Below are 22,479 nucleotides of genomic sequence, written 5' to 3'. Positions count from 1 at the left end.
GTTCCACTTCAGTCTCAGAAAAAGCTGTGATCAAACCTCTGTACGATACCTGCCCAGCAAACAGCAGACAAAGCTACAGCCGGGGTGTCGTCGATCTCAACTAGTTCGTACGATGTTTCATCGGACCATGTGAGCTGTTCACAACCTCCGCACTTGAAGGTGCAGCAAAAAGGCGGGAGGAGACGTCATTTATCATCATATAGAGTTGCACTTTTTTGTTCACATGGAAAGTGACAGAAATAGTTGTGCAGCAAATAAAAAAAGAAGCTTGTGATGATTCCGTCTTCATCCAGCTTCAACAGCTGACCAATCACAGCGAGAAGTGGGTGTGAATGTCAAATCAGCAGTTTCAGTTTCTAAAGAGGAGATGGTGGAAACCAAATCAGAGCTTAAAGGAAATTGAACATTGGACTTACTTTTACTGAGTGGACACAAACGCGACTCTAAACTAAGGAAAAAGCTGCTCTGTAGCTGCTGGATGTGTTCGCTAACATGTTAGCCATCACAACTTTAGAATATGTTAATATGTCAGATGTTGCGTCTATCAACTTGTTGTGAAGTTCTTCTGCCCCCTAGTGACTAAAATCAATTAATGCGCCTTGAAATTTTATGTGAATTTGTAAAATGGAAAATAAAAAATCGTGGATCAACGTGAGGCTGCAGCAGAAATGAATGTGGACACAGCTTCACTTAGACGTGAAACAGCAGCTACATATCTTGTAAACATTATAAGCCCGCCTGAATCATCCTGAAAGGAAAAGTCTGACAGGGTGACAGCGTGTGTGCTTATACAGGTTCTGGTGTAATGAGTAACACTAAAGCAACTGTGTGGTTAAGAAATGGTTATCTTTCAGCTCAGTTCAGATCTTTACTATCTTTAAAGCAAGACAACAACACAAAAACATGAAACCCAATTAGACAATTCAAGACATTAAAAGTGGAATTTGGTTATATGCTTTCCAATCAACGAGCTTCCAGTCACAAGTTCACCTCTCCTCCATAAATAACTGTAGCGGGAGGTTGTGATGGTGTTGGGTGTGGGAGGAAAAGTGACAGAGGCAGATTTAAATAACTCCAGCCACATCAGAGACATTGTTGACTGAGTGTGAATGCCGAGTGCTGTGGCCTCATCGCATCAGAGCTCCAGTGATTAGAGCTCAAAAATACCTCTGACACAAGTGTGAAGCCATGTGAAGCATGAAGTTTATTTGACCACTTCGAGGAACTGGATGACATAATGTTTGAGGACCGTCCTGTCTGTCAGCACCTCAAACTGTGGCTGGAATGTGCTGAAAATCACAAAGTGGTGATATGACAGTGAAGGAACGAAGCTCTTTTGCATTTACAGCCTGAGCTCGGCAATGATTTTGTTTTCTTTCAGCAGCTTATCCCACGAGCATCATGTGAGCTGCAGTTATCGAAGGCTTCCACCTTTTATCTTTGGGGAAAAATCACAATTCTAGGAGAACGTTAGGTGAAGCAGTTCATTCAGAGGTGTGGCAGGAAGAGAAACTTCTGCAAATCTAAAACTTTTACGCTAATGTGACATGTACTGTCCGCTAACAGTAACAGGCGCTAGCAGCAGAGGCAATAATCCAGAAGGAGAACAGGAAGGCTCAAGCCCCGAACACAGTAAACACACTTGCTAAGTCCCAGCTATGAATGTATGCCCATAACTTCATACTTGAAGACCTGCCTCCATGTTGTGCAGCCACCATGCTCAGTAGAGTCTTTCACTGAACCCACCTGCTCATAAGATTAGCTTTCCTAAGCTTTTGTTTACTTAAAAGCACTAAATCTTTACTAAAAGTATAAAGTCAAACTGCAGCTCTGTGAGGACGGTGGAGCTTTGAGATAAATGTTAAAGTCGACGGCAATGCTAACATGCTAATGTTTAGCAGGGATGGTGTTCACCATGTTCATCTCACTTATGTTAGAATTAGTGCTGTCAGTCGATTAAAATATTTATTTTTCGCGATTAATCTCATGAATATCATTTAACTCACAATTAATCGCAAATTAATCGCACATTTTTATCCATTCTAAATGTCCCATTAATGATCATTTTAATGCTCTTATCAACATGGAAAAGTGGATCGGCTTGCTTTGTGCAAATGTCTTTTAATTGAAAACAACAACGTGTAGTGTTTTATTTCACACTAACATTCTCACTTTGAGCAGTCATTCACATTTGAATGAATCAAATCTCACACAATTTAACAGTCTATAAACAGATGACAAAAAAATAAATGCTTGGTTACAAAAAAGCCCCTTCAACAAGCCTTTCTAAGGGATCAACAGGGTGATACAAGATAAAGTTACAAAGTGCACATCATTGTAAACTAGGACTCAGGCTATAGTGCAGTTAAACCATGGCTGAAACTTTCCTTTCTTAAGTTTCCTCTGAACATAATAGCATCCATTGTCGCCTGGTTTTGACAAGGAGGTGGCGGAGAATTCACATTCGCCGTGTGTTTGGCCATCAAGTGGTATTTCAGACTGGATGTGCTGCGGTGATAACCCAATTCACACAGACAACACACACAGATAACTTTGGTCGACCCATCTGGCAACTTTTTGAAACTAAACTTTCCATTCAGAATCTTGTTCGCATCCATTTCGGCGTTTGGCGCTTGACATCCATACAAACCAGTAGCCTACTCTTTTACAGCTAGCGAGCAGACAAGACCAAACACGTCCGTGGGGCGTGCATATTGTTTTGTTTCCGGTTTACAATCGGATCCTGTAGTTTTTGTTACGTTACTAGCAGTGGCCACAGCTTATAAAAAACTACAAGTTCACTAGGTCACAAAGAACGATAATCTCGCGATAAAAAAAATGGCGGCGTTAAAATTGCATTTGCATTAACACATTAATAACGCAATATTTTTGACAGCACTAGTTAGAATGCTAACAATTGCTAATTAGCCCAACACAGACAGCTGAGGCTGATGGGATTGTGCTCAAAGTACTGGACATATTGAAAATTTGAAGATTTTACCTGATGGTTGATGCCAGATGAAAAGTCAGGGGACTCATTACGATTCAGCCTGAGTGGGACACAAATATCAAATCTCACAGCATAAAAATAGTTCACATTTATTTATTCATCAATATAAACAGCATTTAAGGATATGATTGACAGTGCTCTGGAAAAGCCAGTCAATGGAACTTGGGATTGTTTAGTCAAACTCCTGAAATGGCGACTAAGTGGAACAAATTTCCGAAATAAGCTCAGCTGTGTTACATAAAGTGTTTTTTTATTGTTACTACCCTGATTGAATGACATCTACAAGAGGCCTCATTTACAAAACATTTAGAGGCAAGAAGATGCTGAGCTCCTCATTAAAGTGCATTAAGGTCTTGTCCTTTTGATGCTACATTACAGTAATAGTCCCTTGGAGGCAGCTTTGTACAGTGATAATGGGGAATGACGGTGATGTGGCGAGACAGGCGGTGCAGCCGACGACCGCTGGCATCAACAAAACGCTGCATATTCCCAGTAAAAAAAAGAAAAACTCCCTGAGGTTTGTGCTAATTTCATACAAAACCCTGCTTCTGGAAACACAAAACTAAAAAACAGGAAGAACGAGGAAAGATTTCCACGCATCCTCATTTTTTATTAAGAGTCAGCACTGGAACACACCGCGCTGCTTTCAGTTCAATAAAGACCCGTAATTGTTATGTGCTGAGAGATCAGATGATGTGCAATTACAGAAGAGGCTTCTGCTGTAAACACTTCGATGATTCAGCTACTAACAATTTTGTTTGGAACTCTCCACCGAAGAAATAGTCCCTGGAAAACAACACGACCTGTGGACTGTTTGGGGGAACGGGTTCACTCTGGAAAGACCTCTCTCACTTTTCAAAACTGTGAGCGCCACAAATGAAACTTTTTAAGGTGGAAATCTGAGAGACGTACCTCGAAACCTGGACAAATAAAACCAAAATCAGCGGCAAAGTGTCATCAGAATCACTTTTTTGAGCCCCAAGGGGAAATTGTTTGAAGAATGGGCTCGTCCGGGATTTGAACCCGGGACCTCTCGCACCCAAAGCGAGAATCATACCCCTAGACCAACGAGCCACATATCACTGTATGGAAGAGAGAAAATGTTCTTCCTAAATGTTCCCTGAAGGGTTTCATTTCAGGATCTTGTGTTTCAATACTTCTGTCAAAAGATGATATGAATATATGAAATATTTTGCAATCATATGTTTGTAACAGGAGACAGAGGGACACCTGGGAAATCTGGTCACAATCCAGACTCCTCTGCCTTTACGTCATCAGTGTCCTGTACTGAACATGTTTCCTCACACGCAGTAAGTAGAAACTGTACTCTTTGTGGAACATTGTGCTTATGACTGCAGGACTGATGGCGAACATTCAGTTTTGGCTTTAGCGAAGGCTGGCAGGGAGAGTACGTCGAACAAGACTGAGAGTTAATCACCAGGCACACAACAGCAACGTCAGCATGCTGGTGTTCAGCAGGTTCACCACCTTTGTTTAGCGTGTTAACATTCGCTAACTAGCCTGAAACACAAAGCACAGCTGAGGCTGATGGGAACGTCGTTGGTTTTGTAAATATTCAATCATGAATCATCCTCTGTGGATCATGAATGCACAATGAAACCAAATAGGATCAATAACAATCGACATGTTTTCCTGATGAACCTCCACCGTTTCTTTCTTCGAGTACTGATGGAGTACTCTGGGGATCTTCCCTCGTGGTGATAAAAGTGGGCGTATTTTCATGCAGATTCTGCACCTGTAAGGTTTGATAATTCATTTATTGGATTCTGCTGATGCAACCACACAAACACGCTTCAGGTGAGTGACTGGCTGGTTTCATCCATTCATATTTTAACAGACTCCATTGTCAGGTTAGGATAAGATGTACAAGATATCTGTGTCAGGTATGTTTTCATAAGCAAAGCTGAAATGTCAGCCTGTGTGTGGTGGGGGGTCAGAGTTCAGGGTCAGAGTCCTGATGATAGGTTATCCCCATCATTACCGTCACTGTGGATGGTTTATTGGATCTGTGCTGCCATCTAGTGCTTAAAACACAACAATGCAATAGTACATTTTCTCAAGTACTTCTTCTGCTTCTGAAGTAGTAGTTTTGAGGGGTCCATGGAGGGCTGAATCAGGGAAACTGGACTTAGCTGTAGAGACCAGAACTAAAGAAGCCCCTTGGATGAGAGGTGAAAGCTTTTCAACCTTGATCCAACCTTGGACAATCATGATCCAGGTGACATATTGTTTTCCACGCTGGCGATGCCTGACCTTCCTCTCGCTGCTCTCCTGGTTCACGCCTCTCCAGTCCCGGCCTGCCGTGTCTTCGCTGTCCTGAGAGCTGCTGTGAATCACCTCAGTGCTGTTTTCCCTGTCGTCAAACTGGCCTTCGGTCTCAGAGGCTGAGCTCAGTCCTGATCAGACCAGGTTCACTGGATGCTGCTGACCCTGCTTCCATTGTACGCAGCGTAACGTTAAACTTTAACGATGCTGCAGTGCTGTGGGCTCTCCGGTCAGCTAACAGGGCCGCTAGCTGCACGGCTAACTGAGCTAACAGTAGCCGGTAATTAAAGCCAAAGACGGCCCCAGCAAAGAGCTCAGAGAGCCGCAGTCAGAAGTTATCTACACAGTGTTCTGCTCTATACTTTCATTCAGTAAATTGGTATTTCTGTATTGTAATATAATACTTTCAGTTGACTCAAGCTTGTTCTCATTTACAGAAAATGTTTCACACCAGACTTGTAAGACGTTCTTTCAATTTGTTTTTAATTCAAGTTACCAAAACCATACAAGAACAAATGTTTACACACTGACAAAACCAAGCATGATGTACTTCCAAGTCCCACAAACACTACAAAAATATATAAAAAACCTAAAGTAAAACCACCCCAGAGAAACTCATCTTTCCAAATATTCACAGATTGTAGGTTTGGAGGAACTGCAACACTTTTGTTTGGAATTAACATAAAAGTTTCAAACATTTTTGATTTTGAAGCAAATATTTCAAAATCAAAAATCCCATTAAACCCCTCTGCTCAGGTTTGCTGTCTGGTAATACTTTTTAAACTCAACAAAGAGACCAAAGCAGGTTCACACAGATGCATCTGAAGCAGTTCAGCCTCTTAAAACCACGATGAGACATTTGTAGTTTGGTCTACGACTCACAGAGACTACAGAGGCATAAGAGGAAACTGAAACCTGGAGGTCATCAAAAATAACATTCATTTTTTCTGGTTTAACAACTGAAACAGAGGGGATTTATGAACTCAACAACCCAAATAAAAACAAAACAATTGGCCCTCGCAGTCCAAAACTAAGAGAGAAAAGTCCTCTTACTTTCTTCTCCTTGAGTCAAAACCTGTTTTACGTCTTTGAGCCCCACAAAAGGAACTTGGGAATCTGTGTCGGATCTGACCTTCGAGTCAGGAGAGGACGGTGAGGACAAAAGAATCTGACCTGAGGGGGCCGAGGACGTTTGAACCCTCCCCCGTTTCAGCCTGTCATCACAGCACCGCTCTCCCCCCGCCAGCTGTCACGAACGCTCCTCCGCAACAGGAAGTGGTCAGGGTTAGCCCACCCTGAGGGGCGGAGCTACGAGGACAACGCCGTCTCCTCTGACGAACAGCATGGGAATGTTCCTCTTGGTCGACTGAAAAGACACAAAAAAAGCAAGTTTTTACCATTAGAAAATAAAAACACATACACGAGTTCTGCTTCCTGCAGCACTGGTCTGTTGTCAAAACTTTGGTTTCAAGCCTGAGAGCAAAGAAATGTACTTATCTCCTTAAACTTAAACCAAAAACCCCCACATATCGGTATCAGTGAACTCTGTCAGGTGTTTTTCCGCCTGACAAACCGTCAGACTCACAGATCTGTCACTCTGTATCGACCTTCCTGGGTCGTATTTCACCACCTCGCCCGTAACACGCCCACACCTACACAGCTGTTCTGCTCTTCCTTTGACGCAGCGCTGTTTCGAACAGCTGGTAACGCAGACAGCCAACTGTGTCAGACCGAGCTACGCATGATGAAGGACAGACAGGACGACAACTGTCATTTTACAAGAGTCTAAAACACACATTTCATGTACAGATAGTAAAACCAAACAATGATGATTTTACTTTTCTGACATGCTTGAACAGGATTTGGCCTCCACGCCAGAGCTTCTGGAATCTGGCTCTTTTAAATATGCATTTAAAATGCTATTTGTAAGTGGAATGACGCTGCTTAAATACAACATACAACACAAGTCCAACATGTCCACGCTTGTTTAGGAGCAAAGACCTCCTCAAAAGCAGCTCTTCAGGAGGAAGGCTGTGACGGGGAGGATCCACGTCGTACCTTATAGAGTTCTTCATACGTCTCCTCGTCAATCTCCACTGTCGTCACCGTCTCCTCCACGTCACCCAGGATCATGTTCAGGTGCTGATCGTAGGCCTGGGACACACAAACAATCAAAAATATGACTAAATGATCAAACTGTTTATTTAAAAAGGTTTCGACGGTGTGAGCGGACGTTGAGGGTGTAGCTTACATGCAGCCGGCCGCGGAGCTCCCGGTCGTTCCTCATCTTGACGTAGATCCTCTCATCTAGACTGAGTCTGATCAGATCGAGGGGCTCCTCAACCGTGTTGGTAGTTGGTTGCTGCAGCACACATGAAGCGGCATTAGTTAGACAGATTTCAACAACCTCGAGGACAAAAAGAAACGCCATGCCAGCAGACCGCTGCTTCCATAAATCTGCACAGTGGTTAAGTCCAGCATGAATTCACTGAAGCGCTACGGGCAAACGTACATCAGCATCCGGCTGCACTTCAGCTCAGTCACACTACTGTTTCAGCAGTCTGCTCTTCATCAGCCACATTTACAGCAATTTAGACTCATTTTGTCGACATGTTCCTGACTTAACAGCTCATTTAGACGCGGTAGCTGATGCGTGTTGCTTCTAATGATCTGATTAACAATAATTCTGTCTGCAGCACCATTAAAATCATTTATATCTCTTGAATGTGTCTCCATTTCCTACACCAAGTAGCTGGAAACACATGACTGTGTGTGAAAACAGACAATAATTCAAAGTTAATAGAGACAAATAAAGCTTATGATTTTGGTTTGTGCTGTACAAACTGCTCAGGGGATTATATATGTTATTTATTTTCTTTAGATTTAGATTAAAAAAACAGAGTTGCAACTTGGGAGGATGGGTAACATCCTATTTTTAGTGCAGTATACAGATGTTCAGGTGTTAGAGCGGTCATTAGGGGTTTTGGAAAAACCTTCAAAAATAGAGGCAAGTGCTGTTAAACAAGTCTTCTGGGCTTTTCAAAGGTCACCAGGGATTTCTTCTGCTAGGTACTTTCAGAGGAACAGATGCTCAGCTCCGAGTCTAATGTGGGTCTAATGAACAAACTGAGGCCGCAGCTGGTGAAATGCTTGATGCATAATTCAGAGCAGGAACACATTTTCACTTCATCAAAGCGCAAAATTCGGCCACCGGCACACGACCACAGAGTCTGTGGAGGAAAAAACTGCGACGTGGGAGAAGATGATGAGAGATGAGAGGAAGAAGTGTCTGTTGGTGCTGAAGTTTCTAACGGTCACAAAGAGCAGGCAAGTTCACGAACATTACACAAACCCAACCAACACATCTGGACTACCCTGCAGTGACTGGCTGAAAGGGCTTTGCCAGATGCTGGATCAGAGTAACTTGATTTTCAGTGACTTATCAAACATAACTGAGCCTGTTATGAAGCAACACACAGCTGCTGTTTAGAGCAATGCTCAGTAACTAAGACCTAATTTAACACTTGGAGGACAGATTGAAAAGGGACGGCCAGGATGGAGACAAGTCGATTAGCCTCTGTTGTTTTCTTTACCACTAATGCTGCTGTCTGTCCTACACCTTGCGATTTACAAACAAGTCAAACTCGTTTAACTAGCAGGCAGCTTCTTTCCAACACAACAAGGAAAAACAAAGCTTGTAAACACTGAGAGCATTATGCTGTCATACATTTCACAGGTTGAATCTTTACTGCACTAAATTCAATGAGAGCCCGAGCTCTAACTGATCAACAAAACAGCACCATCAAACACGTTTTGTCATTAAGACGTTAGCATGACATGCTAGCTAGGCTAAATTCGCTAGCTTGTTTGACAGGCCTCTCCGCGCTGTAAACAGAACAAACACAACAAAGTACCTCAAGCCCTCTAATACAAGTACACGAGTAAAACTGTTTGCTGTATTCCTAACAGGATAATTATACACACGCTGTGTTACGGAATAACAGTACAATGTAATGTAGACGCGCCAACCTGCTCAACTTCGTCCGCCATGTTTCTGAGTCTGCGCCGTGTAGCCTGAGCAGGACGGGGCGTTGCCAGGTCCGCGGAACAACACGCGCTTTCAGATGCAGGGGGATGGGCATGCACTTTCTTCTTCTTCTTCTTCTTCTTCTTCTTCTTCTTCTTCTTCTTCTTCTTCTTCTTCTTCTTCTTCTTCTTTCTGAAGTTTCTCCAAATTTTAATTGCTGAAAACTCAACTCTCAGGCTGTGCATCGTTGCTTCAAGGTAAAGTTTAAAACATTATTTCCTCCAAAGAGATCATGCAAAATTGTATTGTATTTAATTGTATTTAAAAATTTCCTGTTTATTTGTCTACTGTTCTGCTGTGCTGTGTATTTCAGCCACCCTGGCAGAAATGGTTAATTCCTACAAAAGTCAAAAAGTGTCTTATCATGATTTGTGTCTTTTATAGTTTGATCTCTTTTCTTTTTGATTTGACTTATTTTAATCTGAATGTGATGTTTTTTGCTGTAGTTTATTATTTGAAATAATGCCATATTAATATTTCTACCAGATCTATTAATATTACTTGTACTAGCAATAGTAATCCATTTGTTCATTCAATCAGCCTTTATTTAAATCTCAAAGAATCACCGAGGGCATGATCTCATTTCCAGTGATGAAGGACTGTCTAGTTTTGAGGTATTAATACTTCATTTGATTATTTCTGTGCTATACTCTACTATATTTCAAAGAAAAATAATGTACTTTTCACTCCACTGTACACTTAATTAATTTATTTAGATGACAGCTGCAGTTACTCTGCATGTTAGAATATATGATGTATGAACTTCCAGAATACAAGGCATCGTTGTAGATTCAAGCACGTGCCAAAAATAAAATACTGCATTAACTGAAACTGTCATTCACATGGGCTGCTTCTCTGCCCAATTACTTTTACTTGAATACTGTGTTTTGCTGGTACAGCTGTACTTTTACTTAAGTAAGAGTTTGAACGCAGAACTCTTACGCACGATGAAGTATTTGTACATTGTCATACCGGCACTTAAACTTAATTAAAGGAACAAAATACTGGTTCCATCACATTACAGATGTGCGCCGGAGGATAAACTGCGAACATGGCAACCCGCTACGTGGAAACAAGCGGCCGCGCTCTCCTCTCTCCTTCCAGAGCTTTCCATCCTCCACGTCTTCACGCAGCGGCATCAACGGTCCAGCTCGTCAACGGTGAGTGATAATTTTAGCCAAAACTTTCAGATTTTTGCCAGTTTAGACTCATTTTCACCAAATATTTACATTTATCAGTCTGCGTTTTATTCCGAGTGACTGTAAAGCAGCAGCTGCCAAGTTTACATGCAGGTCAAGTTGAAGTGAGTTTAGGCTACAATGAGAGGAAGAGGGCAAACATGGCCATGAGAATAAAGAGCGACACAGGATTTGGTTTGTTTCTTTACTGTTTCCTCCATGTTTGAGGCTGCATGTCTCTGCAGAGAAGCAGATTTAGGAACAGGGAAAGAGTCTCATGTGACCATTTCCACTGTCACCAATGCCACGTGTGCAGGTGTCAACCAGCAGCTGTTTTACAGGTTTTTAGTTCAAAACATTGAGCTTAAACTTAATTTGAATTAATGGTTTCTGTTTTTTCATGCAGAGAGTTAAAGGCGGTTGGAGCATACATGCAAACTGTCCATCCAACTCATTAACTATTTAACTATTCCGCTGATTAGTTTTAATTATTGATAAATCTAGCAGTTATTTACCTCACCAAACAATCGTTTGTGTAGTAAACATCAGGAAAAAAACATCAGCTTCCGACAGGCCGGTGTGACCTTTCCCCACCGTGTCAGCATGTGACCATGAGCAGAAGTCCAAAAGCCAGAGATTCAGTTTAATTTATAACAAGATGAAAACAGGAAGTGAGCACATCGGAGGATCAGGATCCGTCAAATGTCAGCGCCCGTTTGGCCTGAAAGTAGACTGACGATGAGTAATTAATTAGAAGAATCTTTGTTTGTGTGTTCTTCAGCTCACTCTTAAGTGTTTCTGGACATATGAGGAGTGTGTGTGTGTGTGTGTGTGTGTGTGTGTGTGTGTGTGTGTGTGTGTGTGTGTGTGCCTCTTCTCCCAGTTCAGCCCAGTGCTTCATACTGGGTGTTTGTGCAGGTGGAGGAGGCAGAGCAGAGCAGTGGTGTTACCCATTCCACCCTCAGCTGCAGCGTAGCTCTGCGGTGGAAGAGACCCCTGCTACAAACTGAGCGGCTAACGTGGCTCCGAGCCGGCGTTCGACGAGCCACACGTTTGCTTATCCATAGCTAAAACGACCAGTATTCCCAGTATACTGTCGTGACTGTGTAAGCTCTCCTGTGCTGCTGTGAATCCTGTTTAAACTCAGGTTGTTCAGAGTGAAAGAGGCGTTCATCCGTCTAATCATTAACACACAGAGCTGGGTGGTGACCTAGAAAAGGCAGATGGTGCCATAATACTACTACGACTGTGAGGGTGATTACGTTTTCTCCTCCCTTCGTTCTCTCTCTCTCTCGCTGCTCCACATCCTGCAGGATCCAGCGTGGAAGAGGACGACCACAAGGTGGCGCCCGACGGCAGGAAGACAGGAGTCCAGCGTCAGCGGATGAACCCAGCTGAGTGAATGTGTTTGATGATCTGGAAGTGCTGCTCATCGCTGAGAGGTTACGGTGTCCTCAGGTCCAAAAACTAGAGCAGAATGTAACTACAACAATCACTAATGTTGTCTCAGGATGTTCATTTAGTTATTTATTTATTTATTAAGGATGTATGCTTTTCAGAAGTTCACAGGGAAAGTGAGATTTAAAGGGATCCTCCAGGGAGGAATTTGGTCCAATGGGATGTTATTGTGGCACCATATATAACTTTTAAGTTTACAGTAAAAATATTCTGTAAATACTTGAAGAATAATGTGTCGTACGTTTCTTAAATGTCTGAATCTGATGCAGATTTTACACCTGAGTTCAATAAAAGTCACAGTTTATCACAGTCACCTGTTTCCTGTTCAGTCTGTCTGCGCTGGCCAATGGTAGCTTCGCTCGTGGTTACCATGGAAACACCGGTCAGCATGCCAGTGATTGTTACCATGGAAACACTGGTCAGCATGCTGCTGATTGAATCCAGTGGTTCTGTTCTGAGGATGGGCGTGCAGCCGCACCGAGGTGGGGGGGTGGGGGGGTGAAGTGAAGCGAAGTTTAATGAATATGATCAGGAAAATACGTGCTGCTCTTTATTTCAGTAAATCTCAGCTTGGATCCGTATTTATTAGTTGCTTCCTGCATCATTAAAGCTTCAGTATGTAACTTGTATAAAGTAATTTTTGTCATATTTGCTAAAACTGTCCCTCTGCCCAGACAGCAGCACATGAAACACGTAATCTGTTAAAAAAAAACAAACAGCTGCATTGGTCCCACCTACTGCTCCTACTGCGATTTGCAGGAATCCACCGTGCCCGACACAAAACAACCAATCAGAGCCAGAGGAGCGTCTGAGGGAGCGTCTGACATCTGTCAATCACTGCTCACACACACTGTGAGCCGCCCCCTCCCTCCGCTCAGTCAAACAGCTCTGTGAGCGCCGTCAGGAGGCTGGTGAAAGCTATGGCAGAGCAACAGCCAATCACAAAGGAGGAACTGCTCATACCGCCGTCGCCAACAGCAGCATATACGGCTAAGACAACAAATAACCATGAAGCTAATATGGTGATTGTTACAGTAACACTCTCAGTATGTTAGTGACTGCGATGTAGTGGCTGGGCAGAGTTAGCTTGTTTCCGATGCTAAGGCTAACGTTACTGGTTGTCACGGCAGCTGCGCAGATGCCGCAGGGAGGAGGGGCTTGGAGGCGGGGCATGAGTGCAGTGGAGAGGGAGGGGGAGTGATGTGGAACTGGTGTTGGTTCAAGTTTTCAGGCTGAGTCTGCTCTCTTCTCCATCTTACCTCCTGCAGCTTTAATGACAGAAAAAACTGTCAGGGACATTTTTCAGAAACATTTTGAGGACCTTTGGACTGACTGAAGAGCAGCATGAAGTTCAGAGACCAGACAAAAAAAAAGTTTGTGAACCTGACACCTGAAGTCTGACGGTTAGTTTGAGCTAAACCATCATCAGTCTGTGAAACCAGGACCTTTAAACTGGAGCAGCTAAATGAAAACCAACTGTCATTAAATTTGTTATTTACACCTTTTGACAGTTGCATGTCAAAACGTCTGCAAGTATGTTTCAACAAAGAGCGACAGAATGAGGATGATGAGATAAAACCGCCATGATTTGGGCCAACAGGGTGAAGATTACAGAAAAAACTGAAGAGAGGATGGAGCATTTAAGACACTGATGAGGCAGAAACAGACTGAGCACAGATGAGCAGCACAGAGTGACTGAATGAATGAATGAATGAATGAATGAATGAATGAATGAATGAATGAATGAATGAATGATGTGTGAATGAAGCTCAGACACCAAAACCACCAAATGCACATGCAGAATCAAGACCTGAGGCATCACAAGGTAACATTTACGAGCACTTTAATTTATTGTTATTAATCTGGATGCACAGAATGAAAACAAATGTTGACATTCAAATTAAATTACAACCAATAAAATACAACTAAAATGACTTTAAAATATGGCTGCCTTCTCTTATGGCTTACTAGCTGTGCCATTTCAAGTAATCCACCAAAACAAATCAACGAAAACCGAACAGATCAATGAAACCTCCCAGACAAAGTTATTGCAGAAGGCAACAAACACACTATAAAGAATTCACCAGTGAACCATTAACCAAGCATTTACTTTGAAGTACTGTATTTGTGAGGCTGATTTACTGACATAGACCAGGCAGCTGCAATCCCACAAACGTCCACAGGAGGTCAGTGTTGGACCACAGAAGCTCAATGCTCCCCGGCCTGAATGTCCTCAGCTGCCGGTGGATTTCAGCTATGCCGTACACCTAACAAGGACACCTAAATGTCCAAAGTGACGGACGAATCCACTGAACGACATTTTATAGTCGAGAAGCTCTGTTTAAATATTTATTATTTTCACATTCAGTTGACAGATCAGAGTACAGTGAGACAGGTCAGATCAGGAGAGAGGGAGACGGGTCAAGGTCATGGGTCACATTCAAACCACCTTTAAGAATAATAAACTACTAGTGGTTTGTTATTGGTGTTTTCTATCATTTATAATTTTAAATAGCTTGTTTGCAGCTGATGTCACGTCACTCTTTTGTTGTGGTGTAAACTGCAGATGGAGGGCCGGAAGTGATTTCCTGCAGAGGAAACGCTAACACACTCAAAATGACGATGCTTTGTGTCGTTTACGGTTGCTCAGATCGATCACACTGAGAAACCACAAGGAGCTTTTATCGAGTACCAAAAGTCACAACCAGTCAAGTTCTTCCACTCCAAACTGGGAGAACCATTTCTGTGTGGCTGAGTCCCTAAAGTGTTGACACAATGCTGAAAACACACGACCGTCCGTTGTATTCCTGCACGCTGCATCATAGCACGATGCTAAAAACATAAATAATGCAGCGGTTCACAAACCTACTGTTTTTTGCACCACTGCATTATTTATGTTTTTAACATTCTTCTAATATCCACAACATCCGTGTAAACATCCTGTGCAACATTACATGTTTTTTCTACTGTGCTTATATATTTTTTTATCCATAGTCTGCAACATGCAATCCAAAAATTCTGCAGAACTTTATTTTTATTGACTACTTACTTTCTGTTTTATTGCTTTTTACACACACACACACACACACACACACACACACACACACACACACACACACACACACACACATACACAATATTACTATTGCCTATAACAACATAGATCCAAAGGAGATCCAAAGATCAATAAAGTTATATCTTTTCTTATTGTTAAGATGTCCCTTCATTTGAACTGAGGGGCCCAAACCACAAAACAGCCCCAGATAAAGCATGTGGACAGGGCTGTCTGCATACTTTTGACTATATGGTGTGTTTTGTATTGACTGTGTGACACACGCACACACACAGCCTTAAAAACTGCCATACAGAGGATTCACACCTCATCACCGGAGCAGCTCATCAGCATTGTTTCATGAAGATTGCTCACGCTGACGCACCGACATGAATAACATCTCCATCTGGAAGAGGACGGAAGCAGCTGAAGAAATCTGCCACCAGCTCTGAGCTCACAGACTCATCTGTCTGCTCGGCATACCAACTGTAATGTTCTGACCCAGTTAGGACAACAGTGTGCCGTGAAAAGCAGCGTTTCCAGATGAGCCGTCAGAGATGGAGCAGCTCTGTGCTGCATGCATTGCTGTTAAAGTCACTCTGAAGTGATCCTGCTTTTTGCATCAAATCGCTGCCTCCTGTTAAGTCTCGTGCAGTAAAAAAAAAAAAGGCACAAAACACAAAGTGAAACATTTTATTTCCTTTCCTCCGTGTGATGTTCCTGGTTAATAACTATGACATTAAACACTAAAGCTCACCTACTAATAAGAGCACCTTTCATACAGAAACTGCAGCTCAAAGTACTTTACAGCAAAGATATCACATGCACAAAGTGAGAGCTTCATATAGAAAAGAATGGACACAAAAACAGGAATAAAGAAATGTAAAATCAGATGGAGAATAAAACCCACTTGATAACAATAGTAAGCGTAAGATAGAGCGAAGATGAAATTAAAGACAACATAAAATAACAATAATGAAGGAAGTGTGCGTCTCTTTTCAGAGTGCTGCTGAGAGGTCAGCTGAAAGTTTTCTGACGCACACACTTTAAAAACCTCGTCTGACAAAATGATTGAGAGGACATAATTAGTAACATTAGGACTTTTTTCTGAAGGATATCAGGTCACTTGCAGCTGCACTAAGCAACTTCTGGCAGCTCCAAGGTGGAAGTGATTGAATGCAGCGTCAGTAAAGCGCACACAGCGCACTCATGAGGGGAAATTCATTCAGTTCGTGATGTTTTCTAAAGATTAAAGCAGAACAAAACGTTGGCCAGCTTTCCAGGGGTGGAGCGCTCACTACGGCTGTTTGTCAGGCAGTTCAGCACTTCCTGTGAGGGGAGATTTCCCTGCAGCGCCCATTGCCAATGTCATAATTGAATTTGATCAGATCGGCCAAATTAAGAGCGTCTCAGTTGGTGTCGATAGAGGGAGCCTCTTTAGTTTCGATTCAGCTGACAGCTGGATTTCAATATTTAAATACAAAACTTTAGTTGACGATGGGGGGCAGCAGCTACAGGAGGATGATTCGGTATTCACACTCATTCGAGGCGAAACATCAGAGCCTGATGGCGTAAAATTTCAGCCCAGCCAAATGACATAACAACATGGCGTTCACAACATGGCAGCTTCTGACCACAAATTCCTGTTGGCAGGTTCCCCCAAATCCAAAAATACACAGCAACAAGTCCGAGTGTTGTGACAGCAGCGTTTGTGTTTGGTGTTTGGTGTCACTGTTTCCGACTCACAGGTCAGTCTGCTGCTGTGCGTCATCTGCTGGAAACCTCGAACACGCTGCAGCTTCGCCAAACAAGACGTCACCGTTTCGCCGCCCCAGTGTTATTTCTACTCTGATTGTTATTTTGAAGCTAGTAAAACATGCAGAAACCTCCAAAATCCAGCCCATCTTTGTGGTTCCAGCAAAGAAAGAAAGAAATGACGAACCCATTTCTAATCTGACAAAGCTGCCATCGGCCCAGCCGCTTCTCCAACTGGGTGAACAGACGACGACCTGTTTGGCTGAAGACACTGGAAGATGTGGGCAGTGATTCGGAGATCTGGAACCAGACACAATGTGAGCAGCTGAGCGCGAGTGGAGGCTGTTTTTCTGTACATTGACCTGAAAATGCACATCTCCTTTAAAAGAGATGAGATTCTAAAAATACACTCTAACAAGAAGAGGAAGGACCAAGAGATGAAAGTGGAAAAATAGAGGGAGGGGTATGTAGGAATGACTAATTTTTCAGAATGAGGGATGAAAGCATGTACCTGTTCGGTCAGTCTGACCCTAGAATAGCCTGCAGTCGTTTAAGTGCCGCCCAGCCCTCCTCTCTGCAGCTGTGACTGACAGATTGATTTATATGCATTTAATTATGGATGAGGCCAAAGTCAATGGAGCAAACGGAAATACAGACGAAGTTACACGCAGATACTAATATGTATGAACGCCAAAATACAAAGTGACACACACGCCTCCAGTGAGCTCGTCCGGTCGTTTGTCTCCTCTGCAGCTATTTCTACCAGATCTATTTAAAACAGGCTAAGGAGGAGACGAGGATGACGCGGCCTGCGAGGGTCTGCAGGGAAAAAACACGCACGATCCATTAACATCTGCTCTTCATCGCAGCCCTGAATAGCACCGCCCTCCTCTAACGAGCGTCCAGTCCAGCTCTGCTCCAGTCCAGAGGAGGTGATGCAACTGACGGTGCCCGGCATCTTCCAAAAACACCAGAAGAAGACCTTCAGCAGTTAATTACAACATCCATCATCTGACACAAACACACGGATGACTTGCGTGGATCAACCACGAGCAAAGGCTTTCTCGTCTTCTTCTTGCTGTCAGTCATCCTTCTGGATCATGACGCTCTGATCAAGCTTCTACTCAGACCAGCTTGTTGGCAGAGGCACACACTGAGACCTCTGTGTGCTTTATGCGTGGCTGGCTAAGCGTGGAAACCTTCATTAATGATTTAAATCCTCAACGTGACACTGAAATTTAACGGAAACTGACCCTGTGTGCTCTCCTCACAGACAGCTGATCCAAAGATTCAGAGTTCATGCTGCAGAGTAGCAGCCGACAAGCGAATCGTCACCATTTCTCTGCTTCAGAACATTTTCCATTGAATAAAGGCCGGCATTTTGCTGAACTTGTTTTTGTGTGTTTGACTTTAAACTAATGGATGTGGCTTTTCAAATATGGAGAGGAACACAATTGTGTAAATGTATTAATCAGCTTATTTGCTGTTTGCAGAATAACCGCTGCCAGCCCGCCTGCCGCTGCAGCACCATTATACATCATCTGCAGGTCACACTTCCTGCGCCGCTCCTCATCGTTCAACCTCTCAACATGCACACGCAGTAAAGTTCACAGTCCACATAAAGAGAACATAATGAGCTTAATCTTTTTGACATTTTTGAGAGTTGTGAGGTGTTAATAAGGGCATCTGAGACCCGCCGTATTTCACACACTGCTGGGGCAGACGCTGTAAGGAGCTACTTCCATGTGCTGCCTACTGCTTGCATTAGCATCTACAGCATCTGGCTGTTGTGAATTGAGTCTTTAATGTATCTTGGTTCCATTTCATATCACATAGCGGCGATATATTTCTACACCGAACTCCTTTTCAAATTGAAATATAGTGAAAACTCAGTTTCATTTCTATTAAACATTTCAGCAAAGTCAGTGAAACCCTGCAAGAGTGAGACATTATGGCACCACTGAAGTTTCCTGCACCAGGCTAAGTTCTGGTTTCTCTGGTCAAAACTTGCTGCATGTGTTTGCTTTCTGTGACAGAAACCCATTACGGAGAAAGGGGTTACAGCAATTTAGGCTGCGTCCCACTGCTGGCTATTTGGAGCAATGTGAATTAGAGCAGCAGAAATGATAGCTATCTATCATGAGGCAGGACTGCCAGCGTCTGCTGAGTGACCGAGGAGAGGAAAAAGAGGGGAACAAAGGGAAATGAAAGAGGGGGAAAGAGGAAATGAAGATAAGGAGGACAAGACAGGAGAACAAGTGACAGACAAGGAAAGGAAAGGAAAGGAAAGGAAAGGAAAGGAAAGGAAAGGAAAGGAAAGGAAAGATGTGAGGAGGAAATCTGAGCAGGGGAGAAGCTGTTCACACTGAAGGAGGCAGAGTAATGTTACCTCTTTGGAGAAGAAAATGAGCTCTATGCATCAAGCAAATGCTCTGCAGGAGATCCTTTGATCTCTTGGGATGCCTGGTGTAAATATTTCTGTCTGTAAATTATCTTCTATCTCAAATTATCTGTGCAGTAGACGTTGACATTAGATGATAAAACTGATTTAAGCTCAGGGTTTAGTTAAAAGAAAGCTTTGTATGCTCTCTCCTCTTTTTTCTCTCCAAGTTTTATTATCAGAATAAGTTTCAAGACAACTTCTTTCACTATGCAGCAACTTGTGGAAGCACGAGGACGTAAACAGACACAGTGGAGCATTTAGCAGATATTTCATATGGCAGAGAGTAGAAACAGAAAGTGAATACTGGACTGGAAGATGACTGTATGAATAATAATGTTGCTCTGGAACCGCTAGATTTGACAATAAGCAACAAGATTGCCAACTCAAAAGGTGTCTACTGCCCCCAAGTGGTCAAAAAAAGCAGTAATCGCAGGTTTAAAAATGTTGTTTGGTGTTTAAAACTAACCAAAGTTTAATGATGCAGATCAGAGCAGAAAATGGTCCAATCAGTTATTTTGTAATAGTGACATGTAATTGTTTTCCCAGGGACTAATGAATTATGTCATCGTTTCGTTTGGAGGATTTGTTGAGTTAGACTGTGTTCAAATGTTCAAATGTGTGTTTCTGAGGGATCTGTGTGACAGTAAAAATACGATTGGACTCATTTTGTTAATTTTCTACCTTTGGGAATAACAATGAAAACTGGTTTTCATTAGTTTTCTAATCATTTTTGGTAAGTTTCTTTGTTTTCTTTCTACACACATTTCACACAGTTTATTGAAAACGGGGCCCACAAAAGTACAACGGACACAATGCCAGCTGCTGTGCGACAGCAGTCCTGCGGCAGCTTAATATTATCTGTGAGTGTGTTTGTGAATCAAGGACTTGTTAGTGGGGCAGACGCTCATCTCTGAGGAGCAGCAGCAGGACACAGACATTAACTGGCTCTTTGTAATGTTAATGTGCTCCAGCAATGTCAAAGCCAAACACTCAGAGGTGAGCACAGAAATAGACGAACACACAGCGAACGACAACAGTCGGGGGTTTTTATAGAGCACACACAGTTTGGATTATTGTACTTGTGAGGACCCTCACTGACACCATGCATTTCCTAACCTTCACCTAAACCCAGTCGCCAGAATAAATGTTAGCATTGCACTTCCAGCAAAACACAGATATGTTGAAGCTTTTCTGAACATTTCAGTTTTCAGTGTTATGTTGTGTCAACGCTGTGAAGGTTTGGTTAGGTTTAGGTGCAGAAAACATTTGGCTAGGATTAGGAAAGATCACATGTTGGCTGAACATGCCCATGTTTGACGGCATAAACAAATCTGGAAAATGTCCCAAACCTGTCGTCTCACCTAACTGTCGAGCCACTGAGCTCATAAACATCTGAACGGCCTCACTTTGATACCTTTTGCAGCTAATATGATATATGTGACATGCAAATTTAATGTATCTGTGGTTTGCAGAAGCCCACAATGCAAACATTTCATGCTGCCATAAAGCTGAACTGAACACACACGTGCATTCAGAGCTCTGACTTGTGAAAACATGAGGTGTCTTTGTAATAATGAAGCTCGTTATTCCGACCAGTTAATATATCAGCATGTCAGCTGGTGGAGAGACTCCTCACAGTAGAGACCAAGCAGTACTTAGCGGCCAGGAGGATGACACAATGAAAACTAATGGACACCAGCGGTACGTCTCCATGGAGCGACCACTCTGCTAACAGTCATTCATCACTGAGCTTCAACCAGGCGTGTGTGTTGCAAGAGATAAAACATTTACAAACCGTCTTCCTATCTCACCTTTTGAAACAAAGCGTCATGTTTTTATATGTTCTCAACATTGTAGCCTTCATGTGAAACCCTACACAAGTTTATGTTTAGTTTATAGCACACTGAGGATGAAGGTGGACGGCTTTAATACCAACATCCCTTTCAGGGACGTTACAGTGAGGACCATAAAAAAACAGGCAAATACTCACTTATGTTGCCTGATGATACGTCTCCTCAGGACTGTGTGTTCAGACTGTTCTTTACTGACATGTCTTCACTCTTTAGACCTACATCATCAGCAACATCAGCCTAAGCAGAGTTCCAATTCAACACAATGATTCACACCCATGTGCATTAGCAAGACCTTTACTTAATCTTTACTAATTACTCAAGAAAAGAAAAAAGCTGTTAGCGTGCATCACAACTCAGCTGAAAACCAGACAAAGAAAGAAAGAACATACAAGAGCTGTGACTAAAAGTAAGTTTATTTAATACAAATAATTAAGAAAATAAGACAAAAATGAACATTACAACAAAACAGGGTGGAAGCCAGAGGAGAGAGCAGCAGGTCGACTGTAGACCTTGTAACCAGACGAGGTGAGCTGCATCTCCTGATGATGCAACTCCACCCACCTGGCTCCTGGAAAGAGGTGTGCTCACAATTTGCTATGTCACGACCCCGAACATTAGATTTTCAAAGTGACCGAGTTTTCCGTTATTCTGGAACAAGACGAGGAGTCGGCCATGCACGCAGCTCTGTGAGGCTGTACTCCAGCACAGCTTTGAGCTAAGTGCTGACACAAGGTGCTGGAGGAAATGTTAGGAGATCACGAAAGTTATTAGCATTCATCCCCTGGGAGCCTCAAATTTCTGCACAAAGTTTCATCACAATCCATCCAGTAGTCGAGATGTTTGAGTCCAGACCAAAGCTGTGGAGCAACAAAGACACATCAACAGAGCCACATTAATCCGTCTAAAAACACATTTGCTTTTCATTTGACAACAGCGATGCATCAAATAACACATGACGGCAGCAATCTATGCAAAAACAAATGGATCCTTTATCTCAGAGCACTGATCCAAAAGGCGTAATTGTCCATGTCTGACATGAGCTCCTCATTAAAACAGCGAGACGGTGTCCAATAGACACCAGCGAAGAAGAGGCCGCACATGGCTGTGGGAGCTGCACATGATGAATATATTAAAACTATATTTGACAGCAGCAATATTTTTCTGTGCAGTGGAGCTCTTTGCAGAATGAGGGGATCATTTATTACACAGCTTGTTAGACCAAGAGCAGTTGTTAGTGTCCGGCATACATGTACTCTGCATATATCTGGTGTTAGTGTTCTATACTGTACACTCTGCAGGCAGCCTCCCGTGTGCATTTGTCTTGCCTCAGTCCTGCATTAAGCTAACAGTCTCATTA

At 42.8% G+C, this 22,479-nt stretch overlaps 2 protein-coding genes and 1 non-coding gene across 3 annotated transcripts in view; all 3 read right to left on the bottom strand.

Moving 5' to 3' along the window:
* The window catches only part of rims4 (regulating synaptic membrane exocytosis 4), a 341,866-nt gene that overhangs the window by 247,538 nt on the left and 71,849 nt on the right, over window positions 1-22,479 (bottom strand). The window lies entirely within an intron of this gene.
* Window positions 4,013-4,084, bottom strand: trnap-ugg (transfer RNA proline (anticodon UGG)). Its single transcript has one exon. It is a non-coding gene; the product is annotated as a tRNA-Pro (tRNA).
* Window positions 5,766-9,370, bottom strand: lsm3 (LSM3 homolog, U6 small nuclear RNA and mRNA degradation associated). The gene is made up of 4 exons (XM_070959062.1): window positions 9,326-9,370; window positions 7,548-7,658; window positions 7,355-7,450; window positions 5,766-6,662 (listed from the first exon to the last, which is right to left on the bottom strand). The coding sequence occupies exons 1-4, from the start codon at window positions 9,344-9,346 to the stop codon at window positions 6,582-6,584; spliced, it is 309 nt and encodes a 102-aa protein (XP_070815163.1). The 5' UTR covers window positions 9,347-9,370; the 3' UTR covers window positions 5,766-6,581.

The sequence above is a fragment of the Chaetodon trifascialis genome, chromosome 3 (genome assembly GCF_039877785.1).
Source record: "Chaetodon trifascialis isolate fChaTrf1 chromosome 3, fChaTrf1.hap1, whole genome shotgun sequence".
In the NCBI taxonomy this organism is placed as follows: Eukaryota; Metazoa; Chordata; class Actinopteri; order Chaetodontiformes; family Chaetodontidae; genus Chaetodon; species Chaetodon trifascialis.
Note: the sequence above shows the minus strand (reverse complement) of the source record. Positions and strands in the feature narration are given on the sequence as shown.